General features: G+C 41.1%; 1 protein-coding gene across 1 annotated transcript in view; it reads left to right on the top strand.

Annotated features, from left to right (window-relative positions):
- The window catches only part of ccdc88b (coiled-coil domain containing 88B), a 36,843-nt gene that overhangs the window by 10,681 nt on the left and 6,068 nt on the right, over positions 1-20,094 (top strand). The window contains exons 3-14 of the mRNA XM_002938699.5: positions 1,060-1,129; positions 1,215-1,284; positions 1,983-2,041; positions 2,836-2,919; positions 3,072-3,212; positions 3,815-3,981; positions 7,730-7,811; positions 10,012-10,161; positions 10,252-10,398; positions 13,413-13,620; positions 14,834-15,030; positions 15,922-19,700. Of these exons, the coding sequence (XP_002938745.2) occupies positions 1,060-1,129; positions 1,215-1,284; positions 1,983-2,041; positions 2,836-2,919; positions 3,072-3,212; positions 3,815-3,981; positions 7,730-7,811; positions 10,012-10,161; positions 10,252-10,398; positions 13,413-13,620; positions 14,834-15,030; positions 15,922-19,700 (5,154 nt within the window). The remainder of the gene's footprint in view (positions 1-1,059; positions 1,130-1,214; positions 1,285-1,982; positions 2,042-2,835; positions 2,920-3,071; positions 3,213-3,814; positions 3,982-7,729; positions 7,812-10,011; positions 10,162-10,251; positions 10,399-13,412; positions 13,621-14,833; positions 15,031-15,921; positions 19,701-20,094) is intronic.

The following is a 20,094-nucleotide window of genomic DNA, read 5'->3' as shown; positions in this document are numbered from 1 at the left end:
CACTTACAATGATTTATATAGTTAATATAGTGTACTCAAAAGTTTAGAGATTAATACATAAAAACTCACCAATGTTCTATTTATTCCAATGGGATTTTTATAGAAGCATATTTATGTTGTGGTGAGTTCTTTCACCCATTGATAAATACACTTCTAAATATCCCATAGGAATAAATAGAAAGTAGGTAAGTTTTTATGTATTAAGCTCTTAACTCAATTTTTTATAAATCTGCCCCCTAGTGTAATTTATATTGTGAATTTTCTAAATGGACCCTTGAGTGCCTATTTAGAAAATACTGGCCTGCTGATGACGTCACTTAGCACTGTTTATAAGAATATATTTTGCAGGTTATTTGTGGCTTTTGTTTAGAGGGTAACAGCACTGTAATTTTTAAGGATGGTACAAGCAAGTAATATATTTCTGTGACCATATAAAGTCAGCTAAATGCTTTTACACAGAATTCCAAGGTGATACATTAGAGAAGTATCTGCATGGAAGTGGGAATGTCTAATATCTAGGTCACGGCCTAAAATAAGCTGATTTTCACTTTAAGACTGTTAGGAAGCACACATTGATCAAACTCAGTCTGTAGTTAGATATTTAATCTGACAGTTCTTACGGGTGCCACTGTGTAACTTTAAATGCTGCGCTCCCATATATGTTATACTACTGTATGATATCCGAAAGTACTGGAAATCTATAAATAAGTTGTAAGTTCTTTATTCAGGTACTGTGAATAATACATTTAACGGTATATATCGGCCCTATAGACTGGAATGGAATAAGCAGGCAGATCAGTATTTGAAAGCATCAGATTAGGACCATGCAGTTCAGTGTTGGCCCCCTATAATGGGGTGGGGGGAATTAATAAGGCCTGATTACTAATCCGTTCAGATGTATGCTATACAGAAACCTGTGCAGTGAGTGGTATGCCACTGGTATCATTAGTAACAAGCTGTTCTTGTGAAGAAAGTGCTCAGTACAATTATTTTTTGGGATTCAAATTAACTTTGTATGATTATGTTTTGGGATTAAACCCCTCTTTGTTTCTGGGGCAGTGACCCACGTCCATATCACGGAGAGCGAGACCTGCACAGCCTGAGAAAAAGACTCCGAGCCTATTACCAGGTAACAGATTTCTATATCGATTCCATTTAAAAGCTCTAAAGCGATCTACATTATTCAGACTTGTTATGATTCTAAACTATTACAGGATGGACTTCAACAACTGATCTTAATGCCACTGCCTGACTCAACCTTAATATCCCAGGATCAAATCACAGGTGAGAAACAGGACCTAAGGGATTCAGTGAGATGGAACAACATCCCTGTGCCAGATGCTTGTTATAAAAAGAATTCAGATTTGTCTTCCTTTTTGTCATGGACAAACATTTCAGTTTGGTATAAACATTTTTATGAATAACATACCTACACAGTTGTCTCTGTTTAGAAGGGACAGTCCCAGTTTATAGATCTGAAGAGGAAGAAGAAGAACGCAGTGCTTACCCAATAATAGAAAAGGTTAGGACATATCGAGGCTATGTCAGAAGTCAGGATGTAGCTGTGTGGATCAGTGGTATAGCTCAAAACAACCTGATTTTATAATGTAATGATTATATATATTGAATATTGTACCCCAGTTGTAAAATATAAGGATATTATAAGTCACTTTGGAGTTCCATAACCATATAAAAGCACAAGGTCAAGGCAGAGTACTTTTATACAGATCATGGAACTCCAAGGTGACTTCTAATATCCTCATTCTTGAAATTTTACAACAGAGGGTACATTGATCATTATAATACACAAGTTTCAAGAGTCATGTGACAGACATGACATCACTTAGCACCAATTATAACTTATGACATCATTAAGCACAGTTTATAAGGATATCATTTCCAGGATATTCATGGCCTTCAGGCTTTATATGGTCATGAAACACAAATGTGACTTAAAATATCCTTTTGTGCCTGTCATGCAGTGTGCTCTGTGCAAGAGATGGAAAAACTTTTATCACTGATGTTGGGAGCAGCGGTTCAGGTATGTCACATCATTTCTCTATTACTAGTACAAGCAGGTAGGGGTTGAGAAACACGTTTTTTAAGTAGACCCCCCCCCCGGACCTCCTCCAGTGCTTGGTGGGGGGGGGCAAGGGGGGCTGGCAGTGGAGTAGCCGCATCAGGTGGCTTTAAGGGCAATAAACGCCCCTACGGCTGCCAGCAGGGCCACTTTAAGGTACCAGCAGGCCCTGAACAAAATTTCACTGGTGAATCCCCACTGCCCCAAGAAATTTGTGATAGAATAGCCCTCAAACATGTAACATCAATACAGTAAGGCAAACAAAGAAGTAATGATCTGACAGCCCTAAGAGCAGAAACATGACAAAAAGGTGAAGCCACTAGAAAAAAGGCAAAGAAATTAAAACCATACTATTGAGTTCTTCCAGATGATTAAAATGAGGGGGTCTATCACCTTGGCAGGATGCTTCTGCCAAAAGTTATCCCAGCTAGTGCCCCCTATCTTGGTGGGTTCTGGGCAATTGCCACTTTTGCCCATTAATTAAGATGGCCCTGGGTACCAGTACTGTAAATAAGCAAGAATGTCTGGGCACTACTAAAAGAAATAATAAAAATGACTACCTATTAAAAGAAAAGTTACAGAATCAGAAATTAGAAATCATTAAGCCATATTGACAGAATGTTATATTAATTTCATATTTAATTTCTTTACGTTTGGGATTAATTCAAGAAAAGTCACCTTGCATCCCTGTCAGATAATATGTGCATACTGTATATAAAACTGGCCTATAGTAAGTATTGCCCTTATTCCCTTAGTGTGAAAGACGTGAACAAATTATCACAGGGATCCGGAACCTGACCCTTGACTCCCAGATCAATTTGGCAGAGAAAATACAAGAGGTTAGATGATCTTCTCTTCTCTTTCCTTTTCATTTGTTCTCATTACTCAGCTTCATCATTCATCCCATATTTCCTTCTTTCTCCAGTGTGTCTTTCGTTCTCAGTTCTTTCTTCCACTCACAGTGCAACTGTTTTTTTTTCTCCTTTTCTAGATGACTCAGGACACACAGAAGATAATAGCTATTCCTGGTCCTGAGCTTTGTCATCTTCCCCACTCTGACCTTCAGGAGGCTGTTCACATGCTAAGTACCCACCTGAGAGACACTCTAAGGCAAAGGGATGATGCCCAGGAGGTACTTGATCTCAACTACGCTATAATAAATGCTTTTTCAGGGGAAAAACTATCCTTTTGGGTTTAATTAATGTTCAAATGATTTTTTAGTATACAAAGTATGGAGATTCAGATTATAGAAAGATCCCTTATCGGGAAAACCCCCAAGTTCCTGAGCTTTCTGCATAACAGGTCCCATACCTGTAACAATTCCACAGATTATTACTCAGAACTCCTTGTAGGATACATGAATTGCCAGTTTTATATATAACACCTCTCAGAACACGACAGGATAAATACAGTTTCAACTCCATGTAATATTTTATTTCTGTGTATTGTAAGGAATTCATTGGTATTGGTTTAGTGAGGTGTAGCCAGCACAATTCTCCATTAAAGTCAGCTTTCGATGGCAACTGCTTGTTCCTGTACATATGGAGCAGGTTTCGGCTGGGATTGGATAGTCACAGATGTTTCCCCCCCAGTAGAGTATCTGAATACCCCATTTTATCAGGTTGTAGGATAAGCGAGTGTATTGTGTCAGCATCATGCCTTGCTAATATAGGCCGTTGTATATGCACATACATGACATGCAAAAGTCACACAGAATATTTTTTGCTTCTATAGCGACTGTCTCTCTTACGCTGTGAACAGCAGAGCAACACCACTGCACCTGGAGACCCGGTGATCAGAGGGATGCACCCCAGTAAGACATCTGATCCCCATAACTGGAAGAATCGCTCATTGCACGTTGCTGATTTACAGAGTAAATTACGCCGCGCACGCCAAGAACTGTGAGTGAAATAGGGGTTCAGAGAGAAGTAGAGGATAAATGGATGCAGGTTAAGATAAGAGCAGTGAGTGGTTGAGTGAGGTGGAGGTAAGCATAATAAAGAACAGGGCAAAAAGAGAAATCTTATAAAGGGTAAGAGAAACTGGTTAGCACCCCATTTATTGGAAATAACCAATGCTATCGAAAGTGCGAGCAAACACTGACAGCAGGGGTGGGGGGCCTGGCTGCTTACCCTGCACCTGGGCCCGGGGATGACTAGTAACGCCACTGGGTGGAAAAGATGTTCGTAGAGGTTTTTCCACCATAAAGGACACCTAGGAGCACATTTACTTACCCACGAACGGGCCGAATGCGTCTGATTGCGTTTTTTTCGTAATGATCGGTATTTGGCGATTTTTCGGAAAATTATCGCGACTTTTTCGTTGCCATTCCGAATGTTGCGCAAAATCTGGCGATTTTTTCGTAGCGTTAAAACTTGCACGAAAAGTCACGCCTTTTTCGTAGCCATTCCGAAAGTTGCGCAAAATGTTGCGATTTTTTCGTAGCGTTCGGATTCATTCAAGCTTCAGTATGGTGACTTTTCTTGGGCCAGGTTGGAGCTGCAGAGTGCCATTGAGCCCTATGGGAGACTTTCCTTGGGCCGGGTTGGAGCTGCAGAGTGCCATTGAGTCCTATGGGAGACTTTCCTTGGGCCAGGTTGGAGCTGCAGAGTGCCATTGAGCCCTATGGGAGACTTTCCTTGGGCCGGGTTGGAGCTGCAGAGTGCCATTGAGCCCTATGGGAGACTTTCCTTGGGCCGGGTTGGAGCTGCAGAGTGCCATTGAGCCCTATGGGAGACTTTCCTTGGGCCGGGTTGGAGCTGCAGAGTGCCATTGAGTCCTATGGGAGACTTTCCTTGGGCCAGGTTGGAGCTGCAGAGTGCCATTGAGCCCTATGGGAGACTTTCCTTGGGCCGGGTTGGAGCTGCAGAGTGCCATTGAGCCCTATGGGAGACTTTCCTTGGGCCGGGTTGGCGCTGCAGAGTGCCATTGAGGCCTATGGGAGACTTTCCATGGGCCGGGTTGGAGCTGCAGAGTGCCATTGAGTCCTATGGGAGACTTTCCTTGGGCCGGGTTGGAGCTGCAGGGTGCCATTGAGCCCTATGGGAGACTTTCCTTGGGCCAGGTTGGAGCTGCAGAGTGCCATTGAGCCCTATGGGAGACTTTCCTTGGGCCAGGTTGGAGCTGCAGAGTGCCATTGAGTCCTATGGGAGACTTTCCTTGGGCCGGGTTGGAGCTGCAGAGTGCCATTGAGCCCTATGGGAGACTTTCCTTGGGCCAGGTTGGAGCTGCAGAGTGCCATTGAGCCCTATGGGAGACTTTCCTTGGGCCGGGTTGGAGCTGCAGAGTGCCATTGAGCCTTATGGGAGACTTTCCTTGGGCCAGGTTGGAGCTGCAGAGTGCCATTGAGCCCTATGGGAGACTTTCCTTGGGCCAGGTTGGAGCTGCAGAGTGCCATTGAGCCCTATGGGAGACTTTCCTTGGGCCAGGTTGGAGCTGCAGAGTGCCATTGAGCCCTATGGGAGACTTTCCTTGGGCCAGGTTGGAGCTGCAGAGTGCCATTGAGTCCTATGGGAGACTTTCCTTGGGCCGGGTTGGAGCTGCAGGGTGCCATTGAGTCCTATGGGAGACTTCCAAAGTCATGCTAAGTCTGAAAGTTTCGCCCGCCGCTTACGAGTGCTCAATACGAAAAAGTCGCGACAAGATACGAGCGAATCGTAATGGCTACGAAAAACTCATGTTTTTTCGCGCAAATCGTATTGGTAACGAAAAAGTCGCGACATTTTCTGAAAAGTCGTAAAGACGCCCGAAAAAATCGCAAAAAATACGAAAAAGTCGCAAAATGTTCGTTTTCCAATCGGAATTTTTCCAATTCGGATTCAAATTCGTGTCTTAGTAAATCAGCCCCTTAGTTGTGGAATATTGTTTCTCCTACCGAAGAGCAGGCTAATAGAGACTGCACTCCAATTTGGGTAAACATTATATATTTTTTGCAACCAGTGCTGGTAGTGAACTCCCTCCTGGTGCAGGCAGCCATATTTGATTATGTGCATACCCATAATGAGCAAGTTGGGACACAGGGAGGCCCATTTATCAACATTTACATTTTCATGGTTTTAAAGGTTATTGAAACCACAAAAAAATACAAGGTACTGTTTTATTATAACAGAGAATAAGGAAACCAGTTTTAAAAATGTGAATTATTTGATTAAAATGGAGTCTATGGGAGATGACCTTAATTTGGAACTTTCTGGATAATGGGTTTCCAGATAAGGGGTCCGATACCTGTATTGATTTTCCCAGCCAGAGTGTGAGCTCTATTAGCCTGCACTCACAGCAGGGGAGAAACAATTTTCCCCTCTATAGGTGCCCTTTAAAATGACATTTTAGTATGAATTAGTAGAATTCCAAGGCAGTTTGCAGTTGGTCTTTTGCTATTCTTTGAAGTTTTTAAATTACTTACCACCTAGAATGTTTTTCTAGTTTTGAAATCAAAGTAGAACATAAAGATAGAGGGCAGTAAAGAATAACAGTAGAAGTGAAACCTAATTGTCGTTATTTTTTTGGTTTCTAAGTCTCTATAAGAAACTATGGGCTAAGGGCTTACACAAACAACAACAACACTTTGTTAAAGGCAGGAATTACCAGCGTCGGACTGGGCCGCCGGGGCACCGGGAAAAAACCCGGTTGGCCCCGTCGGCCCCGTCGGCCCATACCCAATGTCCGCAGGTCCTCCACTGATCCTCCATTCACCCTCCCCCGACGCGCTGCAGGTAAGTTTGATGTAGGCGCACTCGGGGGAGGGGGTTGGACAGGTGTTGGGGGCCCCTGCGAGTAGAGCCGGATTTCTTATCCGGGCGCCCCGAGGCTGCCCCCATTTGCCGCCCTCTCCCCGCACATGTATACATTTAAACTCATACGGAGAATGGGGAGAGGTCCTCATTGCTCCGTGCGGCTGGATGGCATGCCGCCCCTAAATTTGTGCTGCCCTGGCCTGCCAGCAGGGGAGGGGGGTATAAAGGCCCTGCACCCCCTAGTCTGACCCTGGGAACTACAGTTATAATTATACCTATACAATACATAAAATTTGAAGTGCACAAAATTCGTGATTTGGTTTCAGTCCACCTGCTGTTGGAGCAGGATATCTGAATTGCATTGCTATCTGTGTTCTTAAAGGAGACATATTGGATAAATGGGAAAACCCTAATTTTGTAGGCAATTATGAATTATATATGGTGCTGGTTTTACTTTGTGCTAAAAAATAATCCTATCTGTAAAAATGGCCCCTTTATTGGAGCTCCCTATAGATCCTCTCACTTCTCCATCCAGTGTGAAATGAAGAGTGGGCATGTCCTAACGGTCCCTGCCAGAAGCACAGTAGGAGGGGGAGAGCCAATCACAGCCCTGCACTCACACAAGCACAGACAGGCGTCAGTTCCCTATCAGGTCAGCCTAGCTGCTGATTGGTTCCTATCCTACAGTGGAATGTACGGAGGGCCGCCGGCTCCCCAGCTCATCCAGAGAATTCAGCCAGCAGGAAGTGGAACAGATGGGCGGGACTAGTGGGGTTTTTTTTTTTTTTTTTTATTTCTCAATAAATCAGTCAGAAACACAACTTTTTAAAGTATAATCCTTCTATATCTATAGGAGTATAATTCCCTGGTACATTCTTAATTTTTATAGGATATGTCTCCTTTAATGTTCCTACAGAGAAGAAAAGGGGGAGGAGTTACTTGATAACCAGCAGCATGTGGAGATGCTGGAGGCGGAGCTAAGAAAACTTCATCAACAGGTATTGACCATTACCAACATTATACAATCATTTCCTCACTCACTTCCTGTTTTTTTCTTTTCTAACCACAATCTACATTTTTATTTCCCCCATTTGCATTATTTTTAGTAGTTGGTTTTCTTTGATACTGTGAAAACTCACAGTTTTAATCTTATATCTTGCTTCTTAAAGTAATCCTATAGCTTGCTTCCCAAGATTATTTTATAGCTTGCTTCACAAGATAATCATACCTGTTTTCTATAGATGAAACATGGAAATGTTTTTTAAAGGAATACTGTCATATGAAAACATGCATTAGTTAATAGAGCTTCTCCAGCAGAATCCTGCATTAAAATCCATTTTTTCCAAAACACAAACAAATATTTTTATATTTAATTCTGAAATTTCACATGGGCCTAGCCATATTCTTTATTTCCCAGGGTGCCACAGCCATGTGACCTGTGCTCTGATAAACTTCAGTCACACTTTACTGCTGAGCTGCAAGTTGGAGTGATATCCCCCCTCCCCCCAGCAGCCGATCAGCAGAACAATGGGAAGGGAGCAAGGTAGCAGCTCTCAGTAGGTATCAGAATAGCACTCAATAGTAAGAAATCCAAGTCCGGCTTGGGACTCCTCCAGTTACATGGGAGTAGAAGAAGCAATAGGTTATCTGAAAGCAGTTCTGATGTGTAGCGCTGGCTCCTTTTGAAAGCTCAGACTCAGGCACAATGCACTGAGATGGCGCCTACACACCAATATTACAGCTAAAAAAATACATTAGCTGGTTCAAGAATAAAATTTTGTAAACAGTATAATTCAGAAATAAAAAGTACACCATAAAAATCATAACAGTATCCCTTTAAGAATACATAAGAATACCTATACCAGTGAGTTAGTGGTGGGGATAAAGTTTTCACTTCAGTAGAAGAGATAGAACTGGAATACAAAGGGACCATTGCACAATATCACACGCCGGGCATGATAGTAAATAAGGACATGGGGTAATAAGAGGGAAGAGCTGCATAATATTGTGCTGAGTCCTAACTTGTAAAGCAACTAAAAAAAGGCAAATCTGTTCAAGTTCTCTGCCCAAAAATTGACCGTAGCATTCATTAAAATGATAAATATCATATTTTATGACAAAATATATATATATATTGTATATCTCTTTTTGCTGCTTTTAATATGGAAATAAATACTATTTGCTGGATACAGGTAAGAAGTGGTACTGCAAATTCATGCAATTCTTTTAAACCTTTATTTAACCCACTTCAAGTACAGTAACAGAGGTGTAATTGGTTCTACAATACAGGTATCGGACCCCTTATCCGGAAACCCATTATCCAGAAAGCTCCTAATTACAGAAAGGCCATCTCACATAGACTCCATTTTAATCAAATCATTTACATTTTTAAAAATAATTTCCTTTTTCTCTGTAATAATAAAACAGTATCTTGTACTTGATCCCAACTAAGATATAATTACCCCTTATTGGGGGCAGAACAGTCCTATTGGGTTTATTTAATGGTTAAATGATTCCCTTTTCTCTTTAATAATAAAACAGTACCTGTACTTGATCCCAACTAAGATATAATTACCCCTTATTGGGGGCAGAACAGCCCTATTGGGTTTATTTAATGGTTAAATGATTCCCTTTTCTCTTTAATAATAAAACAGTACTTGTACTTGATCCCAACTAAGATATAATTAATCCTTATTGGAGGCAAAACAAGCCTATTGGCTTTAATTACTGTTTAAATAATGCTTTTAGCAGACTTTAGGTAGGAGATCCAAATTATGAAAAGACCCCTTATCCGGAAAACCCCAGGTCCCAAGCATTCTGGATAATGGGTCCCATACCTGTGTATCCATTGTGTGGAACAAGGTTCATAGTGGTTTGTATAGAACCTCTTCAGATATTTGTTATTTTTATCTTTGTTACCTGTACATGCTAAATTAAAAGTGTAGCTAATTCTGTATAAGTCGATAATTAGTTGTTTCCAACTGGCCAGAACCCCAGTGACACTGAACCATGGCTGGATTTTTACTAACTTGTGGGTAACTGTTAAATTCTAATTGCTGATTGGTTGCTATGGGCAATATCACTAGTAATGTTGGCTTTTACACTATAATAAATGTGCCCCTTAGTGTCTTTTATTACATAACCCCATAAATGTTGAAAAAGTTTCATATTGTGGCAAATACTTTTCTGCTTCTTTAGGTTAGAGAGCTGTCTGCAATGGCAGCACTTTCTCGAGGATACCGGGATGAACTGGATGCTCTACGAGAGCGGTCCCGGCGTGCAGAGGCCCAAGTGAATGCTCTCAATGAAAAATTACGCACCATGGAGATCTTCCAGCGTTCTCTGCAGGTTTGCTACTTTGAAGGTGTTGATACCTTGGCGATTACACAAAGTAGCAAGTGCTAATAATCATTGTTGGGTTGTACTTATTCTTTGCAGGAAGAGAAAGAGTTCTCAAGGGCATTGCTGGAGGATAAAGAGGTGTTAGAGCATCAACTTGCAGCAGAGAGAGAGAGGTCCGAGAAACTGCGTTTGTGTGAAAAAGAAAAACATTCTTTGGAGGAAAGAATACAGAGACTAGAAATGGTAAGGGAAATATCTTTAATATCTCTACTTACCATATAAAATAGAATAAAACCATAGTAACTGAGGTTGAAAAAGTATACAAGTAAACAAGCAGATTTATTATTGTATGGCAGTGCTGTCCAACTGGACCCCCCTCTGTGTGGCCCCCCACCTGTCTGGCTGCTTTGATGGCTTACTCTTGTGTAAGCTCTAAGTGGTATCAGTACTGTGATTAACTGCCCCCCTGCATGGTTCTCACCTCAGATTCAGGCTGTAATCAGGCTGTATTGTTTAAATATGTAATCCCCTGTGTTGTTCACACCTTTTAATCTCTGCATTGTTCACCCCCTGCAGTGTTCACACCTCAGGCTCAGGCTGTAATCACCCCCATTGTTCCCCTGTTCACACCTCAGGAGCAGTAGAAACCCACAAATAATCCCTGCACACTACAAAAAGAACATATACTGAGGTGGTACTGCAATTAAAAAGTTTTTTAATATATAGTTTTTGTACAGACTGTAGGAGCAGTGCCAGCATTGTGTCACTGTAGGATGCCTGTGTGTGCCATACACACAGGCATCATAGGGCAAGCAGAGTATGGCACACACAGGCAGGGAAGGCAGAGTATGGCACACACAGGCAGAGTATGGCACAAATCAGCCAAAAATGGCAAACACAGTGAAAGTATGGCACACGCAGGCAGGGTAGGGAAGGCAGAGTATGGCACACACAGGCAGGGTAGGGCAGGCAGAGTATGGCACACACAGGCAGAGTATGGCACACACAGGCCAAGTATGGCACAAACCAGCCAAGAATGGCACACACAGTGAAAGTATGGCACACACAGTGAAAGTATGGCACACAGGCAGGGTAGGGAAGGCAGAGTATGGCACACACAGACAGGGTAGGGCAGGCAGAGTATGGCAGGTTTTTGCTGTACTACAACCATTAATATGGGTATGGTCATGTGATAACACGGGTGTGGTTTCAAGTGGGTGCGGTTTCAAAAAGGGGAGGGGTCAAAACTGGCTTCCATTATCGGCCCTCCACCACGTACGTCGGAAAAATTCCGGCCCTCGGTACAACAGAAGTTGGACAGCACTGTTGTATGGCATTAGAGCTCACCACAGTAAAATTGCCCCAATCTCTGTTAATTCCTATAGGATTTATAGAGTATTTATCAAATGGCGAGCTCTAACTTTCACACATTGATAAATACACCTCTAAAATTTTACTGTGATGAACATTCATTTCAAAATGATGATAAATCTTCCTATAAGTAGCAACCCCTAATAAATAAAAGAAGCAATGTCATTAGTGGTTTATTAAAAACAAGACTCCCTCAGCAAGGCATTAAGCTTATACATGGGAATAACACAGGGTGGATTGTTAATCTAGTACAGGTATGGGACCTATTATCCAGAATGCTCGGGACCTGGGGTTTTCCAGATAAGAGATCTTTACGTAATTTGGATCTCCATACCTTAAGTCTGCTAAAAAAAATCATTTCAATTATGAATAAGCCCAATAGGAATGTTCTGCCTCCAATAAGGATTAATTATATCTTAGTTGGGATCAAGTACAAGGTACTGTTTTATTATTACAGAGAAAAGAGAATCATTTAACCATTAAATAAACCCAATAGGGCTGTTCTGCCCCCAATAAGGATTAATTATATCTTAGTTGGGATCAAGTACAGGTACTGTTTTATTATTACAGAGAAAAGGGAATCATTTAACCATTAAATAAACCCAATAGGACTGTTCTGCCCCCAATAAGGGGTAATTATATCTTAGTTGGGATCAAGGAAAAGGTACTGTTTATTATTACAGAGAAAAGGAAATTAGAATTATTTGCTTATAATGGAGTCTATGGGAGACATCTATTCCGTAATTCGGAACTTTCTGAATAACGGGTTTCTGGATAATGGATCCCATACTTGTACTGTATCAGGACAGCAACTACTGTTGAGTGTGCAGCAACTTTATCTTCTTTATTGAAAAAAGACACATCCAGCAAGTGCGCCTCTTCATATAATCCCTCCCTGCTTGCTTCTTAGCTTCTAGTTGCTCTAGATGAGGGATAAAAACAATACTTAGCCAGCCATATATAAAAGGAGATTATTTTTCAGTAATAAAAGCAATCAGACCAGTCCATGGCATTATATTAAATGTGTTAATGTTAATATTTTTGTATTTTTTCTCTTGCTCAGATATCATACAAACCTTTCTTAAAACTACATATTGAATATGCTGTTGCTCTCTACTTTATAATCACTATAAAATGCTTCATTATATAGCAATTTAATTAATCGCAGGGAAATAGTGAATTCCAAATGGCATTCATTAGACCTGCCCAAAAGACATTGTAGACGGCATTGAAGACCATTATTGTGGATGCATGCAATGATAAGGGGAATGTACCTGGTCCTGTCCTGCATCTACAACTTCTTTAGAAGTGCTCACCATAAAAAATGGAGATGAACCCTTTATAAATTAATGTACACATTTAGGAAAGAATATTTTAATTATTTGAACCAATGACTGCACTGGAGAGGTGACCATTCACATTGGTTTTGAACAATGTTGGCTACACACCATAGGTTTTTTATGATTAGGGTTACTGTTAGGATTTACTATCTATTACATAGGACACTTGTGACTTATATTGCTGCTTTAAAGTGCTGATGTCCTGAACAGAAATCTTACCAGGAGACCTTATTTATTGGCTTTGTATAGTATCCAAAATGGGGTTTCTCTCAAATACACAGGCAGGGTAAGTGATGCCTGCTGAGGTTGAGCTTTGAAAGAGCTGCTGTGAATGATGAGCAATCTGAGCAATATTGTTGGTATAATATAAATTAAAGGGGCAGTTTGCCTTTAGGTTAAAAGTATGTAATAGAGCAGCCAATTTCTTGATGTTGATCACTAATCTCATGAGACCTACAAAATAAACATCAGCTGTTTTTCCGATTCGTAATTGGCTTTTGGATTTTCTGTTGGTATCTTTGGTTGGCTTTATTACTTTTACTGCAGGAGAGGGATTCTGAGTGCCAAAGAGTCCAATTTCTTCTCCATGATAATCTCACTTTGGCCGAGGAGGTAAGGGTACTGAGGGAAGAGACACAACGGGGATGGGAGAGAGTGTATGAGAGCCATGGAGATACCGTGCCAGTCTGGGAAAGAGAACAGGACGGTGAGGCAGACCAAAGCTGGGAGAGAATGCAAGAAGCAGATCCTGACTGTAAGTATCTTTGTGAAAGAGATAAATCTGGGCTAATCCAGGATATTGGTTTGCTAACAGGAAATAGGCTATTTTAGTGATCCTTTAGTATAATACAGGAAAGCTTATAATTGTAAGTGGCATTTTAAATTGTATGAATGAACAAGTTTATAAATTTCCATTTAACCATTTTTTATAAGGGGGTTCATGTCTTGAGTCAACCTCCCTTACTTTATGAGTGGTAAACGAGGAAAAACAAGGCACTAAATAAAACAAGCATGGGTCTTATGACACATTTCTAAATGTTGGGGAGTCACAAAAACGGGGGATGTAGATAGATGCACTGCAACATTTCAAGGGGGGTTGTAGCCCCTCTTTATCAGGAAACAAGTTATATAGGAAACACCTATACTGGGGCCACTTACAATCTTAGTAATCTTGGATCTGGGATCTTCTATGTGTAGGCCCAGACTGGAAAACTGTGGATTCTGGTAAATGCCAGAGGGGCTGCTGTAAAATGCCATAGACAGTCACTATTTAATGGGCTGGTGGGGGGCTGTTAGGGCCTCCATATACTTGAAATGCCAGGGCCTATATTAAATCCCACTCCAGATGTGTCACTGTGCCATGGAAATCATTTGGTTTCACTTGGCTGAGGAAGTGAACCAAAAATAATTTTTTGATATTCCTGAACTCTTATTTTTTGTTTATTCTATCTAGACCATAAGCAATTTATAATTGGAAAGCAAAACCTATAATGAAAAATACAAGAGATTAGCAGGCTGTCTAATATGTGAGTGGGACACTGGAGACTCCCATCACTTGCACTACACAATAGAAACTGAGCATATTTGTAGCATATTTAAGAGCTTCCTTTCTAAGCGGCTGCAACTCAAACCATCTATACAACATGCTGTAACCAAAAGCATTTCCACCACTGAGCAGGACCAGACTGGTGTTTACTTGCTTCTCTTATCTGTACTCTCTACATGCCCACTAAGCACCACTGATCAGTCTTAACTGTCCTAGTGATCACAACCATCTGTACATTTTGGTAAAATATTTATAAATATATAAGAAAAAAGATTTCCAACCCACATTGTTTTTTAGCAAATCCTTTCCATCTTGGTGACATTAGCAAGTAAAAAAAAAAACTAAAGAGACCATATATAAAATTTCCGATAACCCCACTGTACAACTGTTTTGTGAGCCTCAGTCCCCCCTTCTTTTTTAGTTTTGGACCTCAATTCAGAGCTGTCACAGGCACTACTGCGTTTGGAGAAAGAAAATCAGAACTTGCGAGAAAGACTTCAGGGTCTGTCAGGAGAGACTCCGGATCCCAAGAACAAAGGGCAACATGTCCAGACAGAAGGAGAGCAAGGTGGGGAGACACAGCTGCAGATAAGGTCACCAGACTTCTGTGTCAGGGAGGTGAGATCATTATTATTTCTATTATATTGCAACTGCTGCACGCTTGTCATTCTGTCATGCATCGTGTATGGCAGCATTTTTGTGTCCATTTCAGCACATTTATTATAATATAAAATGTTTTAACCTTTTCTACTACCTTAGAAGTGATGAATATTTTCCTGTTAATATGCACTTGAGCAGTGATTCAAAATGGCATGCTTATCACAGCACCCAGGGCTCAGCCTTTTAAAAAATCACTATTGCAAAACAATCAGTGTTATTTGTATCTGTGATCGTCGTATGCATTTTTTCACTATCATTGGAATGCAAAAGATAATGTATGCCATCATTATTCTAGTATAGTCAGACTAATTTAATGCAGAATAAAAGATGATTGGCACTTGAAAAAAGCTCTGTAAGGAAGGAGCAGTAGTTGTGCTATGTTTATTCTGTATTTGTTACATGCATGCCTGTATTTAGATCTATTGCTGCCCTGGGCATGTGACATCTATCTCTATCTCAATATTGGAGACCATTTAGGCATTTCTTTTAAGAAATATGGCTGTGAGCTTCAGATTTTCAAGCATCCCATACATGTTAGCCTCTTCTTACCGTCCATGAATTGCTAAACTAAGGCACAGTATGCTCAAATGCAGTGCTTCCCAAACTGTGGGGTTGGGCTTCCTGGGGATAGAGTTTGGAGCAGTGGTGGGTGGGGGGCTCAGCCTCAAGACCAGTTAGGGTGAGATTGAAGGAAACTCTGTTTTTGCTCTCCTATGTACAGCTAAAGGCCTAAGCCTATGGTGAGAATCTTAAACAGGAGGAAGTAAAATACATTTATTATACATTTAATTAATATATTTCTCTTTTAATTTGTGGAAAATAATATTAATGCTTTGTTTACTTCCTCAGGAGCCAGATGGAGGCAGCTTGGGAGAAAGAGATCGTCAAGTAGAAGGGAATAGAAAGATACATGAGAAAGTTGAAAAAGAACAGTCACAAAGTACAGAATGTGAAGGAACTGATGAGAAGAATGGTTCACTTAGGAAACTAGAAGGAAGTGTTGAGGGCATGCAGCCCAGGCAGCTAGAAGAGATCCCTTCTGAGAAGCAGTCAGAGGAGGCTAAGCTCAAAGGCACTGATAAACAATCACTCAACAAAGTGTGCCAAGCTAGTGTTGACAAGGGGAAACCAGCCAGCGGAAATGTGGATAGAAATTCAAAAGTGCAAATCATGACAGTGCATTTGGAAGAAAGTCCTCTAGAACAGAAGTCATGTGACAGTTATTGGCAAGAAAAAGTCTCTTGTGAGACAGAAGCATTAAAGAGACAGCTGGAAGAGAGTGCTCTAGAGATTGACTCATTGAAAAGACAGCTGAAAGAGAAGCAAGACGAGGCTCAAAACCAGCAGAACCAACTTTCTGAAAGCACAACGGAGAAAAATGCCCTACAGAGAAAGCTGCAAGGTAATGCAGAAGAAATCCTGTCTCTCCAAAAACAGCTGGACAAGAGCATCAAAGAATGTCACCTCTTGAAAGAAGAACTTCAAGGTATGGTGAAGGAATCACTTAAAATGCAGCATCATGATGGTAATGAGGAAATGCAAACACAGAAGAGAAAGGTAGAGGAAAGTTCTGAAGAAATTCTGTCCCTTCAAAGACAACTGCAAGATATTGTTAAAAAAGAGGAGTTGTTGCAAAAACAACTTGAGATCAGTGATAAAATGGTAGAGACACAACATAGAAATTTGGCTGAGAGATCTGAAGAAATAAGGTTATTAAAGACAAAACTAGATGATACAGAGCAGTCATATCACCACCAGATGGCAGACAGTGCTAAAGAGTTAAAATCACTGAAGGATGAACTAAAGTCCTACCAAGAACAGGAACACATGCTCAACAGACAACTTCAAGAAATCACTGGAGAGGTACAGTCCCTGAAAAGACAACTTGAGGAGACTGAAAAAGAAAAACAGTGTCAACAAAGACACCTTCAAGAAAGTGTTCTGGAAGCAGAAGAACTACAGAAACAGTTGCTGAAGGCATTAGAGTCAAAAGAACTGGAGACTCAGCTGAAAGAAAGTGCTAAAGAAATACAGTCATTAGGAAAGCAGTTAAAAGAGAGCAGAGATGCCGAGGCACTGAGGAGACAGCTACAGGAGAGAGAGGAGCAGTCATTTAAGAAACAGCTTCAAGACAATGCAGAGAAGATACAGTCATTAAAAAATCAACTAAATGAAAGTACAGCAGAGAATATTTCACATGAGATGCAGTTGACAGAACGAGAATGCTTGGAGAAGTCACTTAAGGGACAGTTAGAAGAGAGAAATGTAGACATTAACTCACTTCAAAAGCAACTAGAGAAGAAAACTGAAGAAGAGAAGTCACTAAAGAGAAGGCTTGAAGAGAATGAAAGAGAGAAACAAGTACAGCAAATTCATCTAGAGTCAAACCTTAAGGAAGTTCAGTCATTGAAGAAACAGCTAAAGAAGTCTGATAATGACCAGATGAAATATTCTGCTGAACAACTAGACTCTCTTAAGAATCAGATAGAAGAAAGGGAAAAAATGGAGCAGTTGTTAAAGAGAGAGTGGCAAGTGAGTGCTGAAGAAGTGCAGGTGTTAAAGCAACAGTTGAATGACAAACAGGAGAATCTTGAGGAAAAAGAGTCATTACTGAGACAGCTGCTGCAAACAAATGATTCAATGAAGAGACAACTGGATGAAAAATCTAAACACGTAGAAGATCTCACTATACAATTTCAAGTGAATAGTGAAAAGGAAGGCACTTTACAAAAAAACCTTAAAGATTGCGAGGAAGAAATTCAGACACTAAAATGGAAGCTAACGGATTCCAATAATGAGCTACAATCACAGAAAATCATGCTGGAAAGAAACAAGGAAACAGAGGATTCATTAAAGAGAAAATTAGTGGAGCGTTCAGATGAAATACAATCATTGAAGAGGCACTTGGAGGAGGCAAAGGGACAGTACCAGAAGAAACAAGAGTACACAGATATGAAGGATTCGCCTCAGGGACAGGCTAATGACCTAGGAGAGCTGCATACATTAAAGAGACAGTTGCAAGAGAGCACTGAAGAAATGCAGTCCCTAATGAGGCAACTGGAAGAGAGTGCAGCAGAGATACAGACTGTAAAGAGGCAGTTTCAAGAAAGTGCAGAGAAAATACAGTTGCAGAAAAGACAATTGGAGGATAGTGTGGGTGAGAGCCTGTCCCTTAAGAGACAATTGGAAGAAAGAGTAGGAAGGGAGCAGTCGCTGAAGAGACAGCTGGATGAATGCACTGCCAAAGTGCAACTACTCAAAACTCAGCTACAAGAACATGTTGAAGAAAAAACTCTATGGAAGAATCAGTTGGAAGAGAAAGAAAAAAAGATGATATATCTAAAGCGGCAGCTGGATGAGAGAACAAAAGATTCACATGAAAGAGAGTCATGCAAGAGTGCGGAGATCCAGTTATTAAAGAAAGAATTGGAAGAAAGCAAAGAGACATTAAAAGCACAGTCTTTTAAAGGAGAACTTCAAGAAAGCAATAATAAAATAGAAACTTTACAGAGACAGTTACAAGAAAGAGAAGATGAAATTGAAACACTGGAAAGAAAGCTCCAAGAGAGTGCAGATGAGGTAGAACTACAGAAGAAGCAACTAGCTGAAAGTTTGTTGAAGGAACAGGCACTGACAAGACACCTGAAGGACAAAGAAGGCTATGAGCTTATACTTAAGAGACAGGTAGAAGGGGCTACTCAGTGGGCAGAAGACCTGCAGACACAACTGAATCATAATAGCACTGCAAAAGTCTCCTCTCGCAAGAGACAGCTGCCAGAGAGCACTGGAGAAGGAGCTTCACACAAGAAACAGATGGAAGGAGCCAAAGCAGAGTGTCTGTCCCCACTAACTCCACAGAGTGAAGGAGAAACACCATTACCAACTGAGAAGCTACAAATTAAGGTTCAAGAAATAACTTCCCAAACAAAAAAGCCAGATGGACATGAGCATGAGCAATCATTTCAGGGGCAAATAGAAAACAAAACAACTCCAATAATTCCCTCTAATTCAACCCCCATTACCAATGACTGTACTGAATCACAAAACAACTCACCAATGCTTTCTATAGCCAAAGCGGATGCCATTTCTTTATCTACATCTGTTCATACCTGTCCCATTTCCCAGTCTAGTTTGCTTTCCCTCCCTTCCGGTACTCCAACATCTACACCAGCTTCATCCCCACTTCGTGTTTTAACCCCAAACTCATTGCCCTTCCCTTTAGCTAAGCCCTTGCCATTACATGTCTCTCTCTCTACCTCTGTCCCTGAATCTTGCCCACCCCCCTTGAGCTCTCAACCTGCCCCACTGGCAGTCACAGCAGCTCACTCTGAACCTGCCACTGTATCTTCAATACCACCCACGCTTTCATCCCAAGCTGTACCACATCCCACACCTTCTTTTCCCTCTATATCATCGCTCCTTCCCAGTCCTGAAACCACACTGTCCTTGCTGGTACTGGAGCTGCAGGGTGTACGAAGAGAACGGGCAGAAATACAGGGACGGTATGATTCCTTACTTAAGGACCTGCAGAGACAAGAGGGAGATTTAGAGAGAGCCCAGAGAGAACTAAGGCGTAACAGGAGTGCACTGAGAATCCTTAGACAGGAACATCAAGAGCTTCAGGAGAGGTGAGTTACAGCTAAATTAATCAAGGAAGACTTTAATAAATGAAATACATATTGTAAGCAACAGGTGTATTTATGTGCTGCTAACCATTGTTTTTTGTCAAACTAGGCTGGTACATATATTGTTCTTGGGTGGCAATGCCTTCCCCCTCATTATATCACATAGTTACATAGTAATTGAGGTTCAAAAAGTAACATATCTATCAAGTTCAACCTTTTTCTCCTATAAAACCTGGCAGTGGAAGGGAAAAAATCCACAATACACAGCTACTTTAATTGGCACAACAGTGCCGGTTCCTGGAGCTCAGGTAAGAGCACAATAGGGACAACAAACCCTAGATCAGTGCTGTCCAACTTCTGTTGTACCGAGGGCCTGAATTTTTCCGACCTACGTGGT

The sequence above is a fragment of the Xenopus tropicalis genome, chromosome 4, assembly GCF_000004195.4.
Source record: "Xenopus tropicalis strain Nigerian chromosome 4, UCB_Xtro_10.0, whole genome shotgun sequence".
In the NCBI taxonomy this organism is placed as follows: domain Eukaryota; kingdom Metazoa; phylum Chordata; class Amphibia; order Anura; family Pipidae; genus Xenopus; species Xenopus tropicalis.
Note: the sequence above shows the minus strand (reverse complement) of the source record. Positions and strands in the feature narration are given on the sequence as shown.